This window comes from Syngnathus floridae, chromosome 13 (assembly GCF_059516105.1).
Source record: "Syngnathus floridae isolate MCC-2025c chromosome 13, RoL_Sflo_1.0, whole genome shotgun sequence".
Classification (NCBI taxonomy): domain Eukaryota; kingdom Metazoa; phylum Chordata; class Actinopteri; order Syngnathiformes; family Syngnathidae; genus Syngnathus; species Syngnathus floridae.
This window is the reverse complement of record NC_142425.1, coordinates 13,221,898-13,241,134: the sequence shown is the minus strand read 5'-3', so window position 1 is coordinate 13,241,134 and position 19,237 is coordinate 13,221,898. Positions and strand designations below refer to the sequence as shown.

Genomic DNA, 19,237 nt, shown 5'->3' with positions numbered 1-19,237 from the left:
GAATAGAATGAGCCATACATTTGAGCATGGTACTGATATTTTTTTAAACTGATAAAAGCACATGATAACAATGGTGCCAGTCCAGTTTTATTTCAGCAAAGCTAGAAAACAAAATCCATCCGCTCTAACACGCAAAGTAGGGAAAAGGCTTCAGGTGTCGTGAAACAGTCTTAGCTGAAGCATAAAATGAAATGATGCCTGAAACTGACACCAGGTAGCGAGGTAACATGATTTCATTCCCATCGCATTTACAACCTGTTTTTATACATATATAAATCTTTATTCAGTATTGTAGTGGACATCAAAAGAAACCGAGGGAACAAGATGCGATACGGACTGCATGCTAAATACAGAACCTCTCTAGCTCGCAGTGTGGAACTACTAAGTCACCAAAACCAAGGTGATGCGAGAAGACAACAGGATCCAAACTCTGACGACCAGTTGTAAGGCCTCTAAGGCTAACAATCCAGAAATGCTATAATGGGGGGTGGGGAGAAAAAAAAATCTGGCAAGGCCAGATCACATCAATTCTGCACTGAGGTTCTTACAATGTACCTAAATAAATGTATATAACAAATGCACATTAAGTTAAATTATGGAATTGGCATTTATTTACACAAAATGCAGTCTTTCTTTCCTGTGTAACTTTTGCTCAAATCAGGAAATCCAACATTCGGTTGTACAACCCCTTAGCCTCACTTGGATGGTAGGTGCAAATGGCATTTGTCGTGATTCCAAAAAAAAACAAAAAAACAAACACGCCAAGCCGAACGATTATGGAGCAGTACACTGCAAGGACACACGAGCGTGGCGCTTCTATTTTGTGCTGTTCTTCACAGTGCATTCTTGGTTGTATGGATTTCCAAGAGTGGGGAGAAACATCATGACTGTTACAGAGTGGGCAGTGAAACTGAGAAGGGGGAGAGGGAGGGGGGGCACTTTGGCAGGCAGGAAGCGCGTTGCCGTACTTAAACAAGAAACACAAGAGAACGCCAGAAGTCAAATTGAGACACTTTTGGGACTAGACTTGTCAAGTCACTTGCCAACTTTCAACGAATCAATTACCTCACATGTACAGCACGTTACACACACACAGCTCAGCATGCATACAAACATACACTACATGTATCCTAACATACGGCATAGACAGCCCGGCCCAATACTGTCTTCTGTTTAGTTCTCAGAGAACGCTTGCAAATCTGTGTGGGCTTGCGTTCCTTCTTCAGTAAAGCCCTCAATGAGCTGACCACCGAAGACCTCTGCTGAGGAGAAGTACAGGTCCTCGCCACGCGGCAGAGCGGCCATAAGCTGTCACCCTTTCTTTTTCGATTCGTTTGGATCGCCTATGCCCCGCACACACAGACACACGCGCGCACACACACGCACACATACACTTTAAGAGTCTTCATTCATTTCTTGGCTGTCTGTCCTGGCGATCTTTCTCGGAGGCGCCGGGCTGTCCCCCTCCCCTTGCTCCTGTTCTCGTTTCTTTGCTGCATTCTGCAAATCAAAAGGCTTGTTGGCGATGGCGCGAGGCATCAACTCAAGGGAGACGTTTCGGCCGTCTGAACCTGCTCACCTCTTTGTCCCACTGATGATGGAGGTAGCGCAGAAGGATGTTGGTTTTCTCTGTTACAATGACTGAGGCAAAAACATAATGACGCTACATTATCACACAGTTACAGAGAGCAAAGTTGCTTCATAGTTGATGCAGGTAGTGGCTGACGAAAAAAATGACATTTGACTCCAGCTATTTAAGTTAGCTACATAAGTATTTTGGATTAGACGTTCAGTCCTAGAAAAAGCTAAACCCCTCTGGGGCTTAATGCAAGATATTTCTCCAACAGACTGGTACTCACTCTGTTCTGAAGGGTATTCCCGTGTTGGAAGATAGACAGAAGGCCTACGATTCTACAGATGACACAAAAACAATAAGGTTTACTCAGCAATAACCTTTTGGCTGCCGAAGGCAAAAGAGAAACGGTACCAAATTAAGGGTACTTACAGATGCTTTACAAACGGAGTCTGCATGGAACCTGCTGAAGTTGCTTTTATTATAGACGGGAAGCCCTTTAAGGAAATCTGCCTGTGGAGAGAGACAACGACCATTTCAAATCTGATCATCCGGCCAAAACCAAACCATCAATTACAAAAGATCATTTCAATTTGCCATTACAACAGCCGAGGGCATAATGATGATGCCGGTAGATTGGTCTCAGTGATGAAAAGAATGACGTGACGACAAGAGTACCGGTATCTAGCCTACTAGAGCAGCTCCCGGTTGGTTAACAGGAGCCCGGCGCTAATGTCAGCAGCTCTGCATTGGTATGTGGTAGTAGATACCTTTTCCATGACAGTGGTCGAACTGAATCCAACGTCGACCGCTGAGTTTGTTGCAGACACCGTTGTGCACGTCGTTCTCGAGTAGCAGGCAGGCAGGAAGGCGAGCGACGTGTTTACGACTATGCTACCGATAGCCGAGCTAGCTTAGGGAATAGGACACCGTACGGCTCATCTATCGGGTGTCACTGGCCACACAAACATAAAACTCGCAATCAAATTGCTATTATCATTCTATGTTCAGTCTCATTTAGAACTATATCCCTCCGAATAAACACCCCGGTTTGACATTGAATAAATTAGCAGAGCTCCAAGGCTAGCATGGTGGCATCGCTACCTCTTCAGACCGCGCCCCGGAAACGCTCGTGCCCGTCAAAGAAAATGCTAATTTTGTTGTAGCGCCCTCTAGCGCCTGGAGGTCCTACACAACTGACTATTATTTTTTTTTTCTTCTAAAGACTGCCACTGTTATAAGGGTCTCCTCGTGAGGATAAGCGGCTCGGAAGATGAATTAATTTATGTACATACATGTATATATATATCATTAAGGAGTGAAGTAAAGTAAACTACAAGTTCACTCAGGAATAAAGTAAAGTAAACTACAACTGTGAAATGCCTGTTGGACCTTTCTTCTTCTGTATGCAATATCAAAATAAACACATTTTGGTTTTAGTTAATTAAAAGGTCGTTTTAGCTATTTTTAGTTTTTGTTTCTTTCCCTTAAGGATTTTTTCCCTCAATTGTAGTTTTTAGATTACTATTTTATTATAATCTTTATTGTACACGGAGTAAAAAAAATATTTATGATTAGACAATTGATGAAACTTTGCCATACCGCCCCCTACTTTTCACAAATAATGTTCAATTGAACTGTACAGTAATGTGCTGTTTTGGTCGGTAGAGGGCAGCTCTATCGATCCATGAATGCAAGCAGAAGATTATCGCTCTTCGAAGCACCAAATTAAAAGTGTTCTTTTATTTCTAAGCGCGTTAATTAATTATTCTGGCAACAATACTTATAGACTGGATCTGAGGATCACAGAAGCAAACTAACGAGAACAGAGTAGACAGCGACACGTCGGACGTTGATCAAATGTAGAGGACTGCGCTCCAGATAAATTAGATTATTGGATTGACTGACAGATTATTTAGCTCTCCTATTCCGCGATGCTTCGTGAGAAAAACACGTCAATGTAATCGTATTTTTTCACCCCAGAGTTCGGAAGTATTAAAGGTATGAACTCTTTCATTTTTTTCAAAAGTACATTTTCTTGAAAGTAAATAATCACTGCCTATAAAATTAGGGCGCAACTGTCTATTGCTAACGCGCCACACGAGATTTGACAGCTTTTGTGTTTAGAGGCAATATAGTAAAGGTGATTCATATTTATAATCAAAAGGAATCTGAATTTGGGGGGTTGAGAAATTGTCAACAAGTAGAAATGAATGAGCAACAGAAACATGTACAGCAGTCACCACCCAACTGGATATTTTTTTTACCATGATTATTTTTTGATTCTATTATGGTGCCTTCATTTAAATTGTCAATTTTGATCATTTATACACCAATTTAAGAGGTCGTTTTTTATGCACGTATTTATGTACACATCTATGTACTATTTATGTATAATTATGGAGGGAGACCAATTGAGGGTGTACTCTAGGTTTTGCCCAAAGTCAGCTGGGAAAAACTCCAGTCACCCACGACCAAAAAAGATAAACATGGATAGATTATATTGTGGTGTCTTTAAATCATTTGTCCACCCTGGCTGTATACAAGTCTTGAAATCATTTCTTTGTAGCAGCCTCATTTCGTAACCACCTTCTGGTGTTTATGTAAACAATATTTGGGAGGGCCAAGTGTGACAGTTTACATCAGGAGAAGCCACAGACAGTGACAGATTGTGTTGTGTGGACTTAGAAACAAACTATAATCCCCTGGAGCCAGAGAGGAAAGTAACAGGAAGGCACGATAATGCCACGAGCACACCCTTACAGACCCTGCCTGCATGGTGCACTGTTGTTGCCATGACTGGTAATCACCTCACACTCTTGTGGTTGCTGCTGTGTTTTAATGTGATCACAAGTGAGCAAGGGAGAAGCCATGAAGGACGCTGGAGGGTGGGGCAGATACTACTACTGCATGATACTACTGTAAATAATGCGAAGTGAAAGTGGAGGACCATTGTTTTGGATGCAAAATCCAAGTTCATTATTAACCTAACATCTTCACCTGTGTGTTTGATTGCAGCCATGCTGACAAGCTTTATGGAAGGTCTTCTCTGCTGCCTTCCATCAAAGTCAACCAATGTCGTGGTTCCCGTCGAGACGTCCGAAGCCATCGACGGTTTCGAGTTCATCGAAGTGAAACCGGGCCGGGTGCTTCGTGTTCGACATCTGATCCCCGAGCGCTCGGTGGTGGAGCAACCCACGGGACAGGTCGGGTACGTCAGCTGCAAGAGGAGGATCTCGGTCTTCTGCAACGGGCAGTTGTTCATCGAGAACCTCGGCGACAAGGCGGCTGCGGAGCTGAAAACCTGCCAAAATGGTGACACGGAACCAAACAGCACCGTCGAGGTCGAACTGACACACTGCGGCAACGCTTCGCCGCTCGACGATGTTCCCGGGTCGGACGCGGTCACGGCGGGAAAGGTCGTGACATCTGAGACGGGAGCGGTGGCGGACGCGCCCGCCGCTTCGCAGCCCGAAACGTCGCAGAAGCGACGCAGGCGGAAGCTCAAGCGCACCGTGGTGATTGACTGCGAGAGGAAAATATCGGCGTGTAAAGGGACGCATACGGATGTTGCTCTGTTCTTCATCCACGGCGTGGGAGGCTCTCTGGATATCTGGAAGAGCCAGTTGGACTTCTTTTCACGACTGGGCTACGAGGTGATCGCCCCTGACCTGGCGGGCCACGGCAGCAGCTCAGCGCCTCCGATACCCGCCGCGTACACTTTCTACGCCCTGGCGGAAGACATGCGACTTATCTTCAAGAGATATGCACGCAAGAGGAATATTCTGATTGGACATTCTTACGGGTAAACAACGGTCATACCGCAGCTTCATTCTTATCGGCAGGACAGATGAGCACAAAAATAATAGTAGTTGGTAAAAAGTAGAGCAGACCAGCAGAAGGGTCAAAATTCGAGGATCCAATTTATGCTCATTTCGATATTCTTCTTTGCACCAGTGTGTCATTCTGTACATTCCTGGCGCACGAGTATCCGGAGCAGATCCACAAGATGGTCATGATCAATGGAGGTGGTCCCACAGCGCTGGAGCCCAGCCTCTTCTCTGTCTTCAACTTGCCTTCATGTGTGCTGGACTGCCTCTCTCCGCTGCTCAGCTGGAGTTTTCTCAAGTAAGGAACATCAACACCAACGTTGGAATTTGATATCACGCACATGAGAACTTTCTAAATGTGAGTGCTTTGTTGTGGGTGCCCACCCACCCCACCGCAGGGCCGGTTTTGCTCATCAGGGTGCAAAGGAGAGGCGCTTGCTGAAAGAGAACAACGCCTTCAACGTTTCGGCTTTCGTGCTGCGTGCCATGATGAGTGGGCAGTATTGGCCCGAGGGGGATGAAGTCTACCACGCTGAGATCACTGTGCCCGTCCTGCTGGTTCATGGAATCCATGACAGGTTTGTCCCCGTTGAAGAGGACCAGAGAATGGCAGAGGTAATTAAAGGCGAGGTGGTCACTTTTTTTTTTTTTTTTTTAACAGACTAATTGCATCTCTGCTATTTCTTTTGCATCTATCAGATCCTCCTCATCGGCTTCCTAAAGGTCCTGGAAGATGGCAGTCATATGGTCATGATGGAATGTCCAGAGGCTGTCAACACACTCCTGCATGAGTTCTTCCTCTGGGAGCCTGCAACGCCCCCACTTCCAAAGCCCAAAGCCCGTCCAGAGACTGCCAAAGCCCAAAGCGACACCAGTAAAACTGGAGCCAACCCCGCCAAGGTCCGACCGGCGACTGCCTTGCAGGCCTCATTAATAAGTGAAGCAGAAGTCAAGTTTGACAGGGGGGACAAATAAGAAAAGATTTCATGAACAGTGATGATGATTAAACTTCCACGGGAACTGAGATCAGCCCAAAATGTCCTGAAAGTTGGGCGTCATCAAAGTCCAGGAGAAAGAAGTCATGTGACTAGTGAAGATGTTGTGCCTTGAAATGAAGCATGCTCATATTTTTGGGTGAGATTTTAAAGTGTAGCATTTTGAACACTTCCAGAAGTATTTTCAAAGTCTAGTTCACTCTCTTTTTTTGTACAAGAGTTTTGTGGATGGAAAACATGTAAGTTATGTTGGTACAAAGAGATGCAGCAAATGCAACCGTATTTTTGTACCAAATCTTTCCATGTCCTTACTTGATTACCCAGTACACGTTTTGTACTTTCAGATATTTGTGCATATAAAAATATATAGATACGGCTCTGATTATGTGATTATTTTAATATTATACTTTTTATACATTGTACTAGTTTTTGGGATGAATATTATCATTTTAAGGTTTTTAAATTTAGAATGAGTTCCCAATTATTTGCTATTTTTTTTCAAAATTAAGAACAATGATCCATTTTAAAAGCATCATCTTAATACATTTATTTATTTTTTACAATATTAAGACATATCATTAATTTAACTATTTAGCTTTGAGTTTTTCATCTTCGATCTCTTGACTAGCTTGAGTGAATTTGAGTGTAAAGTATTGTACAGACCAAACAGAGCAGATTATTAAAAAACACGTCCGAGCATATCTGAGTCCCTAATGCTGTATCACCTAACAAATTACAGTATAAACTTTTGAAATACATTTTCAGATGAAGCAGTGGTGTACAAAAATATAGACAATCATCAGCCCATATAAGACATGCAGTAATAGTGGTATGTGACATCTTCCCCTGGATTCAAAGCATTCCAAAAAAAAAAAAGAAGTGTAATCCATGAAAAGATGATGTGTTGTCCGCATTTGCTTGGACAGATCCCTAATAAATTGAAGGTTTGAAGGCCCCTAATAGGACATAGGACTTTGTTTAAAACATGTGTCCCACACGGAAAGATCTAATTAAAGCGCATGTACCTGCAACCACTCGTCCTGGATCATTTTTCAGCCTCCGTTTTGTCTTCCTGCCATCTACGCATGAGCAGGCACAGGATCACTCTCACTCTCTGCTGCTCCTTGCTGGCTCATCTCGGTAGTGGAGGCTACATCTGCAGCCTTTTCTTCAGTTTGCTGGCCTGTTGTTATGCTTTCATTAACCAACTGGAAAGAGTCGGTGGCATCAGAGGGCCGGACCGCTTTCACCTCTCCATTCTGGACTGGATAGACCCCATCCAGAGCATCGTACAAGAACTGGTACTGGGCCTGTCAAAAGCACACAAAAGTCTTATTTTGGAAACATCATTTCATTGGTACTCCTAGTTCTTACCAGACTTGCAATCATGCCCTGTCGCTCCTTGCGCAAGGTTCGAACCACGTGGAAAACGTCTACAACCTTTTCCGTCTCGGCGCTGTCGAGCAGCCTCCACAGAGCGCAGAAAATGCCGCAACGAGATGAGCCATCACTGAGGCGGACACAAACACAAAACTTGGTCATCACTTCACAGCATGATATGACTGACAACTTTTGTGAATTAGTGGAGGGTCACCTGCAATGGACCACGACCGGAGGACCTCGTTGGGGCTTGTCCAAATTCTGAACTTCCTTAATCATGTCAGTCAAGTCTTGAGGTGTCTCCGGTAGTTCTCGATTGAGCCAGTTCAGGAACTGGACGTGTGTCACGACACGACTGTCTTTCCTCTGTGGACCAAAGGAATGAAATATTGAGCGACACTGGACTTGTAGTAAGAAAATGAACATTGCGCTACCTTGACATGACGAATCAGCATGTTACGCTTGATAAAATTTGGACAAGCGTCTTTTGATGTCACCTCCACTTCAATATCCCCATAAGTGCTCTTCTCCTTCTCCCAGTACGCGGACTCCTATACACAAGACAGAATGAATTCATTTGATACGGTAAATGTTTTAGTCGGATAAATATTTGGATACCTTTTCTTCATCATTAGCCCCTGACAGCACGACAATAGTGGAGGCTTTTTTTTGGTAAACCATGGACCAAAAATCAGCAATGGTGTTTTTCAGAGGAGTCTGTGTTGCAATAAAGCCGCGTGGACCCCAGTAGCCCTGTGGGCACCAAAAAAAGCAAAAAACGATGGTTTGCCGGCTCATTTAGTCCCAAATAATACGACTGCAACTTTTGAGGGGGGGAAAAAAATACAAACGTGAATGTTGGAGGCGTTGATGTATTTGGTGTTCTCCTCTTCCTCCTCACTATCAGTTGTGGTTTCATCGTGCTCTTCATCCTGGCTGCTATCCTGACTCAGCCCGTCATCCAACCTCAGCAACACTCTGTTGTAATCATCTTTAGCACAGCAGACATGACATGATTTCACACCTTTTTTTGACAACGCCAATGTAGACAGACAAAGGCATTGAGACAAATGAATGTGAGAATGGAATGTTTAGCGCAATATGTAGAATATTGATATAAGGGGAGTGTTTTTTTGTGTCCCTCATTCAATGTGCCCAAATGCCTTTGTCCAGATGATGAGTTATTTTTTACAAGGGATGACAGTGGAACAGCGATTCTTCTTTTTGTTGTCCTCGGTGATGCCGGTGTTGAAAGTCTTCCAATTGTAGCAGTTGGGAAGTCTCTGAATTGCAGGACAATACAATTTCAATTTTGAGGAAATCTGCTGTGAATTATTTGGTGATGAACTATACAGTCCATACATGAAACTCTTCCTCCAGGAAAGTTGGTTCACTGTCAGAGTTGTTCTCCTTCAGTATGCTCATGGCACCATGGAGCTCTGACAGTGGGATTTCTGTTTCTCCAAACTGGTTGTGCTCCACCAGGGCTTGGTGAATCAGAATGTACTGGGCCTGCAATAAATAAACCGTTTTATAATATCTTTTTTTTTTTTTTTCCTGTGACTACTAAATTGTCAAATTTGATTTCCTACCTCCACTTGAACCATGAGACATCTCTGTTTGCGGAGTTTGAAAACATATCCATAGATGTCCACTTTGCTCTCGGCCTCGAGACACTCAATCATGGCGTCGATGCCGATGTAGGTGCCCGTCCTGCCCACTCCAGCGCTACGCAAGAATAAAATGATGTTAGTCAAGCTTCACTTCACTTCAATATGAGTTCAACTAGAAGGAGGAAGTAGCAGGATGAGAAACTCGACTTTTAATTGATCCGTGGAAATAATAAATGCATCTTCCTCCTGTCATGTTGAAAATGAAAATAAAAAGAATTTTAGCGTCAAACTCAAACTTGGTGTACCTGCAGTGGATGACAATGGGCCCGCTGAAAACATTTTTGAAGGCGTTAACGCGGCGTCTGAGCTTCAGGAGGAGGTGTGGCTCCTCGGGGACGCCGTGGTCGGGCCAACTGATGAACTGGATGTGGGTCACCTCTCGCTCAGAGTTTTCGCTCCTCTGTAACGAAACGCTCTACTCAACTCACCGCGGCCATCCGGAAGTGACATTTTCGCAGCCCACTTACATTAGTCAAGCTAAGACGGCGGATGGAATAATCGGGGAAGTGATTTTCCGACTTGATCTTGACGATAAACTCCTCAAATATCTCCGTCTCTCGGTTAATGGAAGGCCAGTACTGCACACACTTGTTCTGCAGCACAACATGGAAAATGAGCAAAACAGATGTACCCTCAGAAAGACATCATGAGAGAAAAAAATATATTTAAAAAAATACAATTATAATAAATAATAATAAAAAAATATATATATATACGTATATATGTATGATGTTACCTTGTTTCCCTCTTCACAGCGTGTCACCATGACAATGATTGAAGAGCGCTGCTCCCAGATCATCCTCCAAAAGTCCACCACAGTTTCCTCCTTTGGGCCTGTGAAGCACACACACACACACGTTGACACAAACACACTTGGCAATCCAACGAAGCGCACGACTGGTACCTTGAGCTGCAATGTACTTCTTGGATTCCTTGTAGCCCTGCACAGGAGCAAATATTTCAATAAGTTGAGCTTGAACATGTTTTTTTATAAAACTGTAGTAGAAGTATTCTGTTTGCATACATCAATGAAGCTGGCGTTGATGTAGTCGCATCCTGCCTCTCCGTTTCCTGTGCTGAGCTGGACTCGGTTGTAATCGTCTGGTCAAGAGAGCAAATGTTCGAACGCTCCAATGCATTTTTTCTTTTTTGCTTTAAGGAACCAAGCAACTACATACATGGTAGGATGTCCACATAACGGTTCTTGGGGATGTTGTAGTTTTTCTTGGCCTCTTTCACCGTGTAATGGGTAATAATTTTGGGGATGCTCTGAAAGCAGAATATTTTTTTTTCAACGCATGGTTCCTCTCATATACCATAAACAGCCATAAGGAGAAAGCAAGCAACCTGAAACTCATGTAGAAAAAGGCGTCCTTCATCAGCTAGTTTCCTTTTGTACGAGTCCAGCAAGACGTTGGCTTCGATTGGCTCCACAGAAGCTGCGCAAGAACAAAGCATTGCACAAACACGTTGAAAGAGGAAGTCCATACTTTCTTAAATATTTATATTGACAGTACAAAGAGTCAAGATGCAATCATCAAGTATAAGAAGTAGATGGGAGGTAGGGTAGTGTACTATAATTAGTATAAAACTGACATTCTGCTTTTTCTGTGTTTTGAGTTAGGCTTTTTAAAAAAAAGCAATTGTTATTAAATAAGTGGAAACAGTAAACCCGAGCTACTCTGAAAACTATTCGGAGCTTTTACTGAGAATCCAACATTTCACTTTTGGAATTTAATGACTGGAAAATTGCACCAAATTATAATTGATTTTAAAACAATATGACTTCAAATAATTACAAGAAACTTGCCTTATTTTTTGAAGTGTACGCAAAGTATGTAGACAAAAATGATGTTTATGAATGCATTTCTTTAGCTGTATTTTTTAATACAATATCTATTCAACTAATTTAAATGTCATAGAAGACTCAAATACATTTCTAGTATATTCCGTGGACTCACTTGCATTAGGGATTAGAAGCAAATTTTCACTCATGTCTCTGCAAACACAAACAACCAAATCACATGAGCACTGTTACAATGTTTCTTTCAAATTCACATTTATTTATAACATTCCGGTAAATGCTGAGTCAAAGACAAAACGTGTTTACCGGAATCTTTGGCGTTTCACGACGTAGATTCTGTAGAGGACCACAAGCAGCGCAAGAGATGTGAAAATGATGAGGAAGAGAAGAAAGCCGATGAGGGCTTTTTCATTATCTGCCAAACAAAGACAGGACAAGAACACGTAGTGAGAAATACAAATATCATTTATTGAATGCAATTACATTAAAATATATATATATATATATATATATATATATATATATATATATATATATATATATATATATATATAAAAGACCTACATTCAGTTGTTACGGTTTCTTTCAAGCCGGGACTCTTGAAGAGCAGGTTGGACACAAATACCTGAAAGAGCAAAGCATCATTTTCATGGCAATTATGTCCAAATTGCTAAGAATGGATGTAGAGTACAAACCTCCACTTCATAGGTGGTAGAGAAGCTCAGATCATGGAAAGAGAATGCGCATTTGGTTTCATTACTTGTTTTCACAATTGTACTACCCTGACGAAGTATTGCATGGAATTTCCCATTGGGTCCATTAAAACTTTGTGAATGATCACATTTGACTTTGATAAAGTTGCTGGCTACATTTGGACGCAGCTTAGAGATGTCCTCTGGAACTGTGGGAAGAAAGAAGGATCATTTGTCATTAAAACAATTTTGTTTTTTAACTTTAGGCTAACAGTTTTGGGAAATAAAAATTAAATAAAAACAAAACAAAAGTGACAGTTTTACATTATATTTATGTACAGTGTGATTGAAAATTGCCGTTTACTTAAATAGCATTTTTCATGTCTGCCAGAATATCTTTGTTTTCGATTATTTCTGTATTTTGGAAGGAAACTTACAAAAGAGAAAAAAAAAACTAAGACAAAAGACAGAAATGAGATGGAATGAACACAATTACCTCCAATGTGAGTCTCGAAAGTAAAAGAAATTCCTTGTGCAACATCCCGATATCTGTACATGGGTTGGATTGTACAGTCATAATAGGTGTATGGCCGCAAGTCATCAACAATACAATCAAAATGTGTCTCATTCAGTTTGGTTGCCATACCTGAAAGAAAAAAAAAAAAAAGCAAATATGAACATTATCAATAATTGGCAAATTGGCAGTCTTAAAGTTTTTGGACAAAAAGAGTAACATTTGCATTGACTATTCTAAAAACCAGACTGCATCTTGCTTACGGTGTCGATGTGTTCCCATTGGAGACCCGCATATGCATTTATATGACGGCGGATTTGGTCCGGATAAGAAGTCTGGACAATTCTCACTGGCTGTTGTCCATGTCAGCGTCACCGATGTATTAGTAGGGCTGCTCTTTACGATTTTGGCTTTAAGATCTGCGGATGCACAAATAAAATAGCCAGCCACCTTTATCAGCGAGTAGTTTGTAATGGTTTTCTCCCATTGCCTGTTTCAACATACCGCAGTTAATCCTGACATCGATCCTTGACAGATTTGCTATGATGACATCACGCTCCCGGATCTGACCGGTACAGAAGTAGTTTGTGTACGGTTCCAGATCAGACAGGTTCTTGGCTACGTTGCCGTCTGCAGAAACACACTTATGATCAAACGTCTCACAACCGTCTCACTCATTTAATGTTCATTATTTACGTTTGCAAAAAAAAAAAAAAAAAAAAAAAAAAAGTCCTGTGACACAACATCAAAACTTTTCTTACTAAAGCTACTGAGAATATCTACACACATACTTTGACGGTCAGCCTCCAGACAGGAATAAACAACGGAGAGATTGGTGCATTTAGGAGGTAACTCTGCTGTGATATTTGCAGGCAGTTGCTGGGGAACATTCTGTCGTATGTCGTTTGAAAGTCCAGAGAGGAAATCTGTCAAAGAAAAGAAAAACAATAAATAAGAATTTTGTTTTTTTGAGAGAGTTGTAGGATGAAAGCTTCATAAAACGTACCGGTACTGATGAACTTTGTGAGCTGCAAGGAGTTTTGACTTGCACAAGTGAAGGTTATCGTGAGATTCGAGCAAATGTCACTGGTGTCCGGTTTGATGCACGGCTTATTGTCACATTTCGCCAACCGATTTTGTAGAGACGTGCTGACATCCCAGCCGGTGGAGAACGAAAGACAACCAGTGGAGCATTTGTCAAAAGTGATGTCATCTTGGCCTAAAATGTACACGCAAGGCTCAGATTGTGTGGGAAGTTCATTGGCTGAGGTCGTTTGACTCACTCATTTTTCCTGTCATGCTTTCCGGAGCACTATTGCTGTAGCTACAATTTACAAGTTTGCCATCACTAGCAAGATATTGAACTCGGTGCTTATATCCAGTGCACGGTTTGAGTGCCGTGATGTTGACCATTGTTGCGTTATTTTCGATTTCTGTGGCCGGGCCACCATCTTCCGTCAAAATGAATTTGTACGTGGCGTTGGAAGAGTTGTTGATGATGAATCCGAAGCCGTACTTGATGGCTGTTACGGTGTAGGAGCCTACGTTGACACAAAAACAAGATGGATGGATATAAACCCGTATATATTTTTAAATTCAATTTTTTTTTAGGAAATTGGTACTTACACTGAATTCGTGGAGCTGCTGGTCGATATTTATTCATGTCGTTTGGAAAAGAACACAGAACAATGAAAATATTGGTATTAAAAGTGTCACAGTCATTTTACACCCACACACATAGCTTCACAGGAAATGACAATGAAAAAACCTGAAGAAAGAAAGTCATCATTTCTAGATGCCACTTGAGTAGAGCTCTGAGGGAAGTTAGCGGGAGAAACTGTTGTGCTTTTGATTGCGTCTGAGGCTTGCGCTGAGAAGCTTGCTGGGGTCGAAACTGGAGAAGAGAGAACACGGTTTACAATATTCCAAGTGTTCCTTGGACTGGATCATGTGAAATGTATGCATTTGTGGAGCTCGTCTGCCTCTCTGTTCAATTTCTGCGCTCAGTTCTTTCAGTGGGGCCTTTGCATGTTCTCACAGATCTTGCATGTTTTTTTTTTTTTTTTTGCATACTACCACTTCCTCCCCACATTCTAAAAAGAGTTTATTGAAGACCCTAAGCACATCTGTGAGTGAGCCTTGAGGCGCTTTTCAAAATGGATGGAGCAGTTAAGAATCAACAGCTATTTTATTTTTCAAAATTTAACGCATCCATTTTCTAAAATGTTTAGGGTCAGATTTTTTAACAAAAATCAGTCAGCGAGCTCTTTGCCAAGTTTGCCAATGACAATTGTGTGTAATGATGAGTGGTCACTCACCTGTTTTGTTTCCACCTGCAATCAAAATGAGAGAAGAAAAAAAGGACAAAATATTTACATACAATTTTGATTGAAACTTTCAAAAGTTCTTTTTGAATATTTTACATTGGAGATAAATGTGTAAGAATGTCTCATGTTGTAGTTTCTCAGGGTTCAGCTCCTCAAAATACATATCACGACAACCACAACAAACATCTAAAATATCAAGTGGAAGTTTCGAAGTTAATCTGAAAAGAAGCGATCAGAATAAGCTCAACGCGAGACAACACGGTCTCCGTTTCGGAAAGCGAGCCGTCATTTCCTGCCTTACAACCCCCACATTTGCTTTCACTTTAGAAAGAACACCGGCAATACTTTAACCTCACACAACACAGCAAAAAAGAAAAAAAAAATGCAGTCATTTAGAATGACTATAACCACTATGTTTTGTCATAAAAGAACTGCACTTTTAAAAAAAATATATATATATTTTGTAAAATGCTTTTGACAATGAAGTTGAACTCAAGTCATTCATTCCCCAACTTAAGATGACCACAAACAGGCTAGCGGCTTTTAGCGTGCCAATTAGAATAAAAGCAAGTTGGCCAACATTAATAGTCAGGATGTGGTTTAGCGCGCCCACGTTTTTGAGGTGATGCTTGCAACTTGCACTGACATTTCACCACCTTGCGCACGCAAGCGTGGAAGTGGGCGGGGTCTGCGGAAACTTTGGGTGATGCACCGAGAGGGAAAAAGATGCTTTGAAACGACGCCAAACATCTTCAAAAATGACATATTGCCACGAATCTAGTTGGTCTCCATCCAACGTTTTGACATGACTTCAACACACTCAAACAGCTTTAGGTCTGACATCTCTGACCAAACTTCTTCATTTTGTGCTTCCCCTTTTTTCTCGACATTTTCCTCAAGTCGGTTTTTCTGTCTGCTCTGCTCTGCTCAGTCAGGAAACGAGTCAGAACGCAACGCGGAAGTGGTCAACTTTGAAGTTTGTACTTGATTCGAGAACCACAAGCAACAAAAGTAGAATTGATCATTTAGATGATACGTACATGTTACAACTTATAGAAATGGAGCAGTCCAGTCATTTTAGATGTTGAATGAATTACATTCCTACGGGATAGTATGAAATTGGTTGGTAGCAGTAAACCAACAACTATCTTCCATGGAATTTCTCCATCTTAACAATTGAGTTCATTTCTGTGTTTAAACATTGTTCTTCAACCTTCTATAGAAGGTGAAGAAAAAAATGTTCATGCAGTTTTTGTGTCTAAATGAAAAGAAATCCATTTAGCAAGCAACATGATATGGCAGAACCAATCTGGTTCAGGCCTTAACTTTGATACAGGTGGGTTAAAAATGTCTCACCCTATTTTTGCTTATATTTTTGTACCGTAGCATTTTTGGGGCCGTGTTGGGACTACAAACGGGCGCATTGTCATATTTGGTGCCAGGGCAATGGACTTGTTCGCCGTTCTTGGGAATGCGGTAGACGCACCATGTCGTTTATAAATATGACACCAGGATGGGACAGCCCATCTCAATGACTGGAGATTTCAAGTCATTGACATACATTATAGTGCTAGGCAGAAGAAAAAAACATTGTAAATGCTCTACCACTCGAAGGTGCATACATAACCTGTATATCTCCATTTTCTGAGATTCAATGTCAAGTTTGGAAACACTGACAAAGCATGTAGTCATTGTACACACATGAACACCCAAACATGCATGTACGTATATCCTTCAGCTCCTGACAGTCAGGGATTAATCTTTCGAGAACAACCCTAACCCGAAAAAAAATCTCTCCATCACCTTTTTAGCTTGCACACAAAGCAGAAGAGAAACACAAAATTGTGTTAAATGCTTCTCTTTCTCACCATTGAACACGTTTTATAACCCGAGGGGCTCACTTGTTCATATCGGGGGATCCAAAACGGCTCTCACAACAATGTCTATTTTCCCCAAAAGCAACTTCAAGTTTGCAAAAGAACAAAATGAATGGGACTTACAGGAGGCCAGAGAGATGACAGTAGCCCACAGCAGCTGGCTCCAGAGAGCACGCTGACCTTCCATGTGTGCCACCAAGTCACCTAGTGGCAACCAACAAAGCAGATGTTCATACTCAACATCAAGAGGGACATTATTGAAGCCACTTACGTTTGGTGTCTTATCTGTTGACGCAGCTTCCTGGTCTCGTTGCCCAAAAGTGAAAAGCTCGCCTCAAGTGAAGCCAGAGTAATGTCACGCCGAACCAAGCTGCCTTAACGTTGGGTGACAGGAAGCTTCATTTCACCATCGTCATCAAGAACAGGAAGTCATCGCATCGAGCGTGTGTGAAAAAAACCCCCACCTGACTAAAGAAGAATAACAAAATTCACTTGACGTGTTTTTTTTTAATATATTTCTTTTTGTACAACTCGACTGGAGATGGATGCGTTGACTCACTTGCGTTGACGTTGGCCCTGCTCTGTGTTGGAAATGCAATCTTTCAGCGGAATAATTCCAAAAGAGACAAACAGAAGTGAAACATCTTCAAGGTCCTCTTCTTTGTGACTCCGCCCTCATTCATCGCACACACGCGAGACAACACCTCTGACTGGACCGCTAGTCTTTATTAGCGTCGCATGGAGACAAAAAACTGTCAAACCTTTTTTTTGTAATATCAAATACAATTTACTCATTTTACAACTGTAGCGGGAGTCAGATTTTTTTATTTTAACTTTATCACTGTCAGGTTGAAAGCTCCGATGTGACAATTTGGTGAATTATTTTTTTTCCCCCACAAATCTAGGCTACTGGTCAGTGTTTGAAAATGATGATAAATCACATAGCGACTTTGCTATTTTCTCAACATGCGGCCTTGAATTTGGAGAAGGCCTTTTTTCTCTTCGTGCATGAATGGCTTTTATTGTGGGCTTTTCTTTTCCCTGACTGAACTCATATTAACTTTAGTTTACTGAAAACAGATGGGTGAGGTTTTTTTTTCCCTCTCATCGCCATGCATGTTCATCTCAGCAGTGTGCATTGAGACAATTTCCGACGACAGTGACCACAGTTGTCTTTCTTTTATTTGATTTTATTATGATTATTTTACTTCATTTGATTATTGTCAGTGAGGTAAGGGGAGAACTAGCGTGTGCACTGCCGAAGATTACCAAACACTTTTGTCAGTCTATCTAGGGGGTTTCAAGCGGAAACCCAGGAGCAAATTTGGGGTTCTGATGAATAGATCACAAATTTAGCACCTTCCACTTCTCAAAAGTGGGGAGATTCTGTGACTACAACTTTGCATCATTGCATTCATTTGCTCCTGATTAATGCAATCAAACAATCCCCCAAGGGTATGTTGCTCCTTTTCAGCAGTGTAAATCATAATAGAAAATATTCCGATAAAAGTAAGTCGCAATAAGCATAAGTTGATCAAACGTCACATACAGAGCTGCAAGTTTGTACTGATGTGTTCCGCCTGTGAAGGGAAACTGAAAATACTCTTTTTTTAGGCTCCCAACACTTATGTAGAGCTTGAGTCAAAGGGTGTGGTAAGAATCATACAACTTCCGCAAATGTCGTCTTTCTTATTTGCATACTGTGTACGTTGTTTTATGGAGTATTTATTCGAATTTGGGATTCAAAAAATATATACACAATATATGTTTTAGTACATAAGGCTGGCTTCTTATTATTGCAGAGGAGGGAGCGATGAGCCAAGTGCTGTTAGTATTTCCAGAGAGTCACAGCTGTGACCACAAAAGAGATTTGCTCCGTCTCGCTGTCGGTGCTCTTTGCCCTACGTCAGCCGTCTTAGCACTCCAAATCTAACTTTGGATTGTTCTGGTAAATATTATTATGGTGGTCCTCAAATAGTTTAAAATACTTTTGTTAACTTGGTTTAAAAAGTTTGAGAAGCACAGAGGGCAATTGATGTTTCTATTTGTCAATGGCAGTGACAAGAATATTTAAGACTGCGTTTTCTTCCCTGTCTGCATCCTTTTGCACCTCTCTTGCTAAAACAGACTTTTGTGGTAAAATTACACTTCCTCTCCATTTCCTCTTACAGATTAGTCATTTCGATTGGGTGACACTGTCACCGTGACAAAAAAGAGACACCGTCACGTCTCGACTTTCCCATGCCGTGCCAGTGTGCAAGCGTGGTGACGAAGGTCTTTCTAACCACTGGGGGGCAGTATGGCTTCACGTTGTACCACAAGTAGCCTTTTCGTGCATAGATTTTTCCTTCACCGTTTATTTATTTATTTTTTTTAGGGGGAGGGAGGGGCAGCCAGGAGTGTGAGCTTTTTTTTTTTTGCACACACAAACACATGTAACATACATTCGCACACCCTCAATGGTGCAATTTGGACTCCTTGTGGTTCTTCTCTGCCAGTGACTGACAGGTTCTTAACGAGAGCAGCCTAGAGCGTTTGCCCTCCAGGCGTGTACATCAACCATCAACATACA

General features: G+C 41.7%; 3 protein-coding genes across 6 annotated transcripts; 1 reads left to right on the top strand and 2 right to left on the bottom strand.

The window, feature by feature from the left end:
* Positions 1-65: 65 nt before the first annotated feature.
* Positions 66-2,720, bottom strand: dda1 (DET1 and DDB1 associated 1). Its single transcript, XM_088395330.1, has 5 exons — positions 2,344-2,720; positions 2,006-2,086; positions 1,860-1,911; positions 1,580-1,641; positions 66-1,500 (listed from the first exon to the last, which is right to left on the bottom strand). The coding sequence occupies exons 1-5, from the start codon at positions 2,350-2,352 to the stop codon at positions 1,396-1,398; spliced, it is 309 nt and encodes a 102-aa protein (XP_088251456.1). The 5' UTR covers positions 2,353-2,720; the 3' UTR covers positions 66-1,395.
* abhd8b (abhydrolase domain containing 8b) lies at positions 2,072-6,774 on the top strand. Of its 2 annotated transcripts, none has more exons than XM_088395322.1 (5): positions 2,072-2,325; positions 4,592-5,378; positions 5,531-5,701; positions 5,802-6,018; positions 6,103-6,774. In XM_088395322.1, the coding sequence occupies exons 2-5, from the start codon at positions 4,594-4,596 to the stop codon at positions 6,376-6,378; spliced, it is 1,449 nt and encodes a 482-aa protein (XP_088251448.1). In that variant the 5' UTR covers positions 2,072-2,325; positions 4,592-4,593; the 3' UTR covers positions 6,379-6,774. The 2 variants fall into 2 exon arrangements, with proteins under 2 accessions (XP_088251448.1, XP_088251447.1); XM_088395321.1 differs by lacking the exon at positions 2,072-2,325 and adding an exon at positions 3,243-3,574.
* A 145-nt stretch (positions 6,775-6,919) lies between these two features.
* On the bottom strand, positions 6,920-17,359 carry ptprc (protein tyrosine phosphatase receptor type C). Of its 3 annotated transcripts, XR_015862339.1 has the most exons (33): positions 17,225-17,359; positions 16,937-17,133; positions 16,789-16,869; positions 14,780-14,794; positions 14,230-14,355; positions 14,088-14,105; positions 13,745-14,002; positions 13,468-13,680; positions 13,253-13,387; positions 12,966-13,091; positions 12,725-12,880; positions 12,444-12,593; positions 11,951-12,156; positions 11,820-11,880; positions 11,562-11,670; positions 11,413-11,450; positions 10,799-10,890; positions 10,630-10,720; positions 10,476-10,552; positions 10,356-10,392; positions 10,188-10,285; positions 9,919-10,044; positions 9,697-9,851; positions 9,371-9,506; positions 9,141-9,290; positions 8,971-9,061; positions 8,630-8,769; positions 8,397-8,531; positions 8,213-8,329; positions 7,993-8,144; positions 7,773-7,908; positions 7,424-7,708; positions 6,920-7,354 (listed from the first exon to the last, which is right to left on the bottom strand). XR_015862339.1 is itself a non-coding variant. In XM_088395292.1 (32 exons), exons 3-32 carry the CDS (start codon positions 16,850-16,852, stop codon positions 7,478-7,480), a joined length of 3,639 nt encoding a protein of 1,212 aa, XP_088251418.1. In that variant the 5' UTR covers positions 16,853-16,869; positions 16,937-17,133; positions 17,225-17,359; the 3' UTR covers positions 6,920-7,477. The 3 variants fall into 3 exon arrangements, 2 of the variants coding, with proteins under 2 accessions (XP_088251418.1, XP_088251419.1); XM_088395292.1 differs by having other exon boundaries at positions 6,920-7,708; XM_088395293.1 differs by having other exon boundaries at positions 6,920-7,708; positions 14,088-14,102.
* Positions 17,360-19,237: the final 1,878 nt, after the last annotated feature.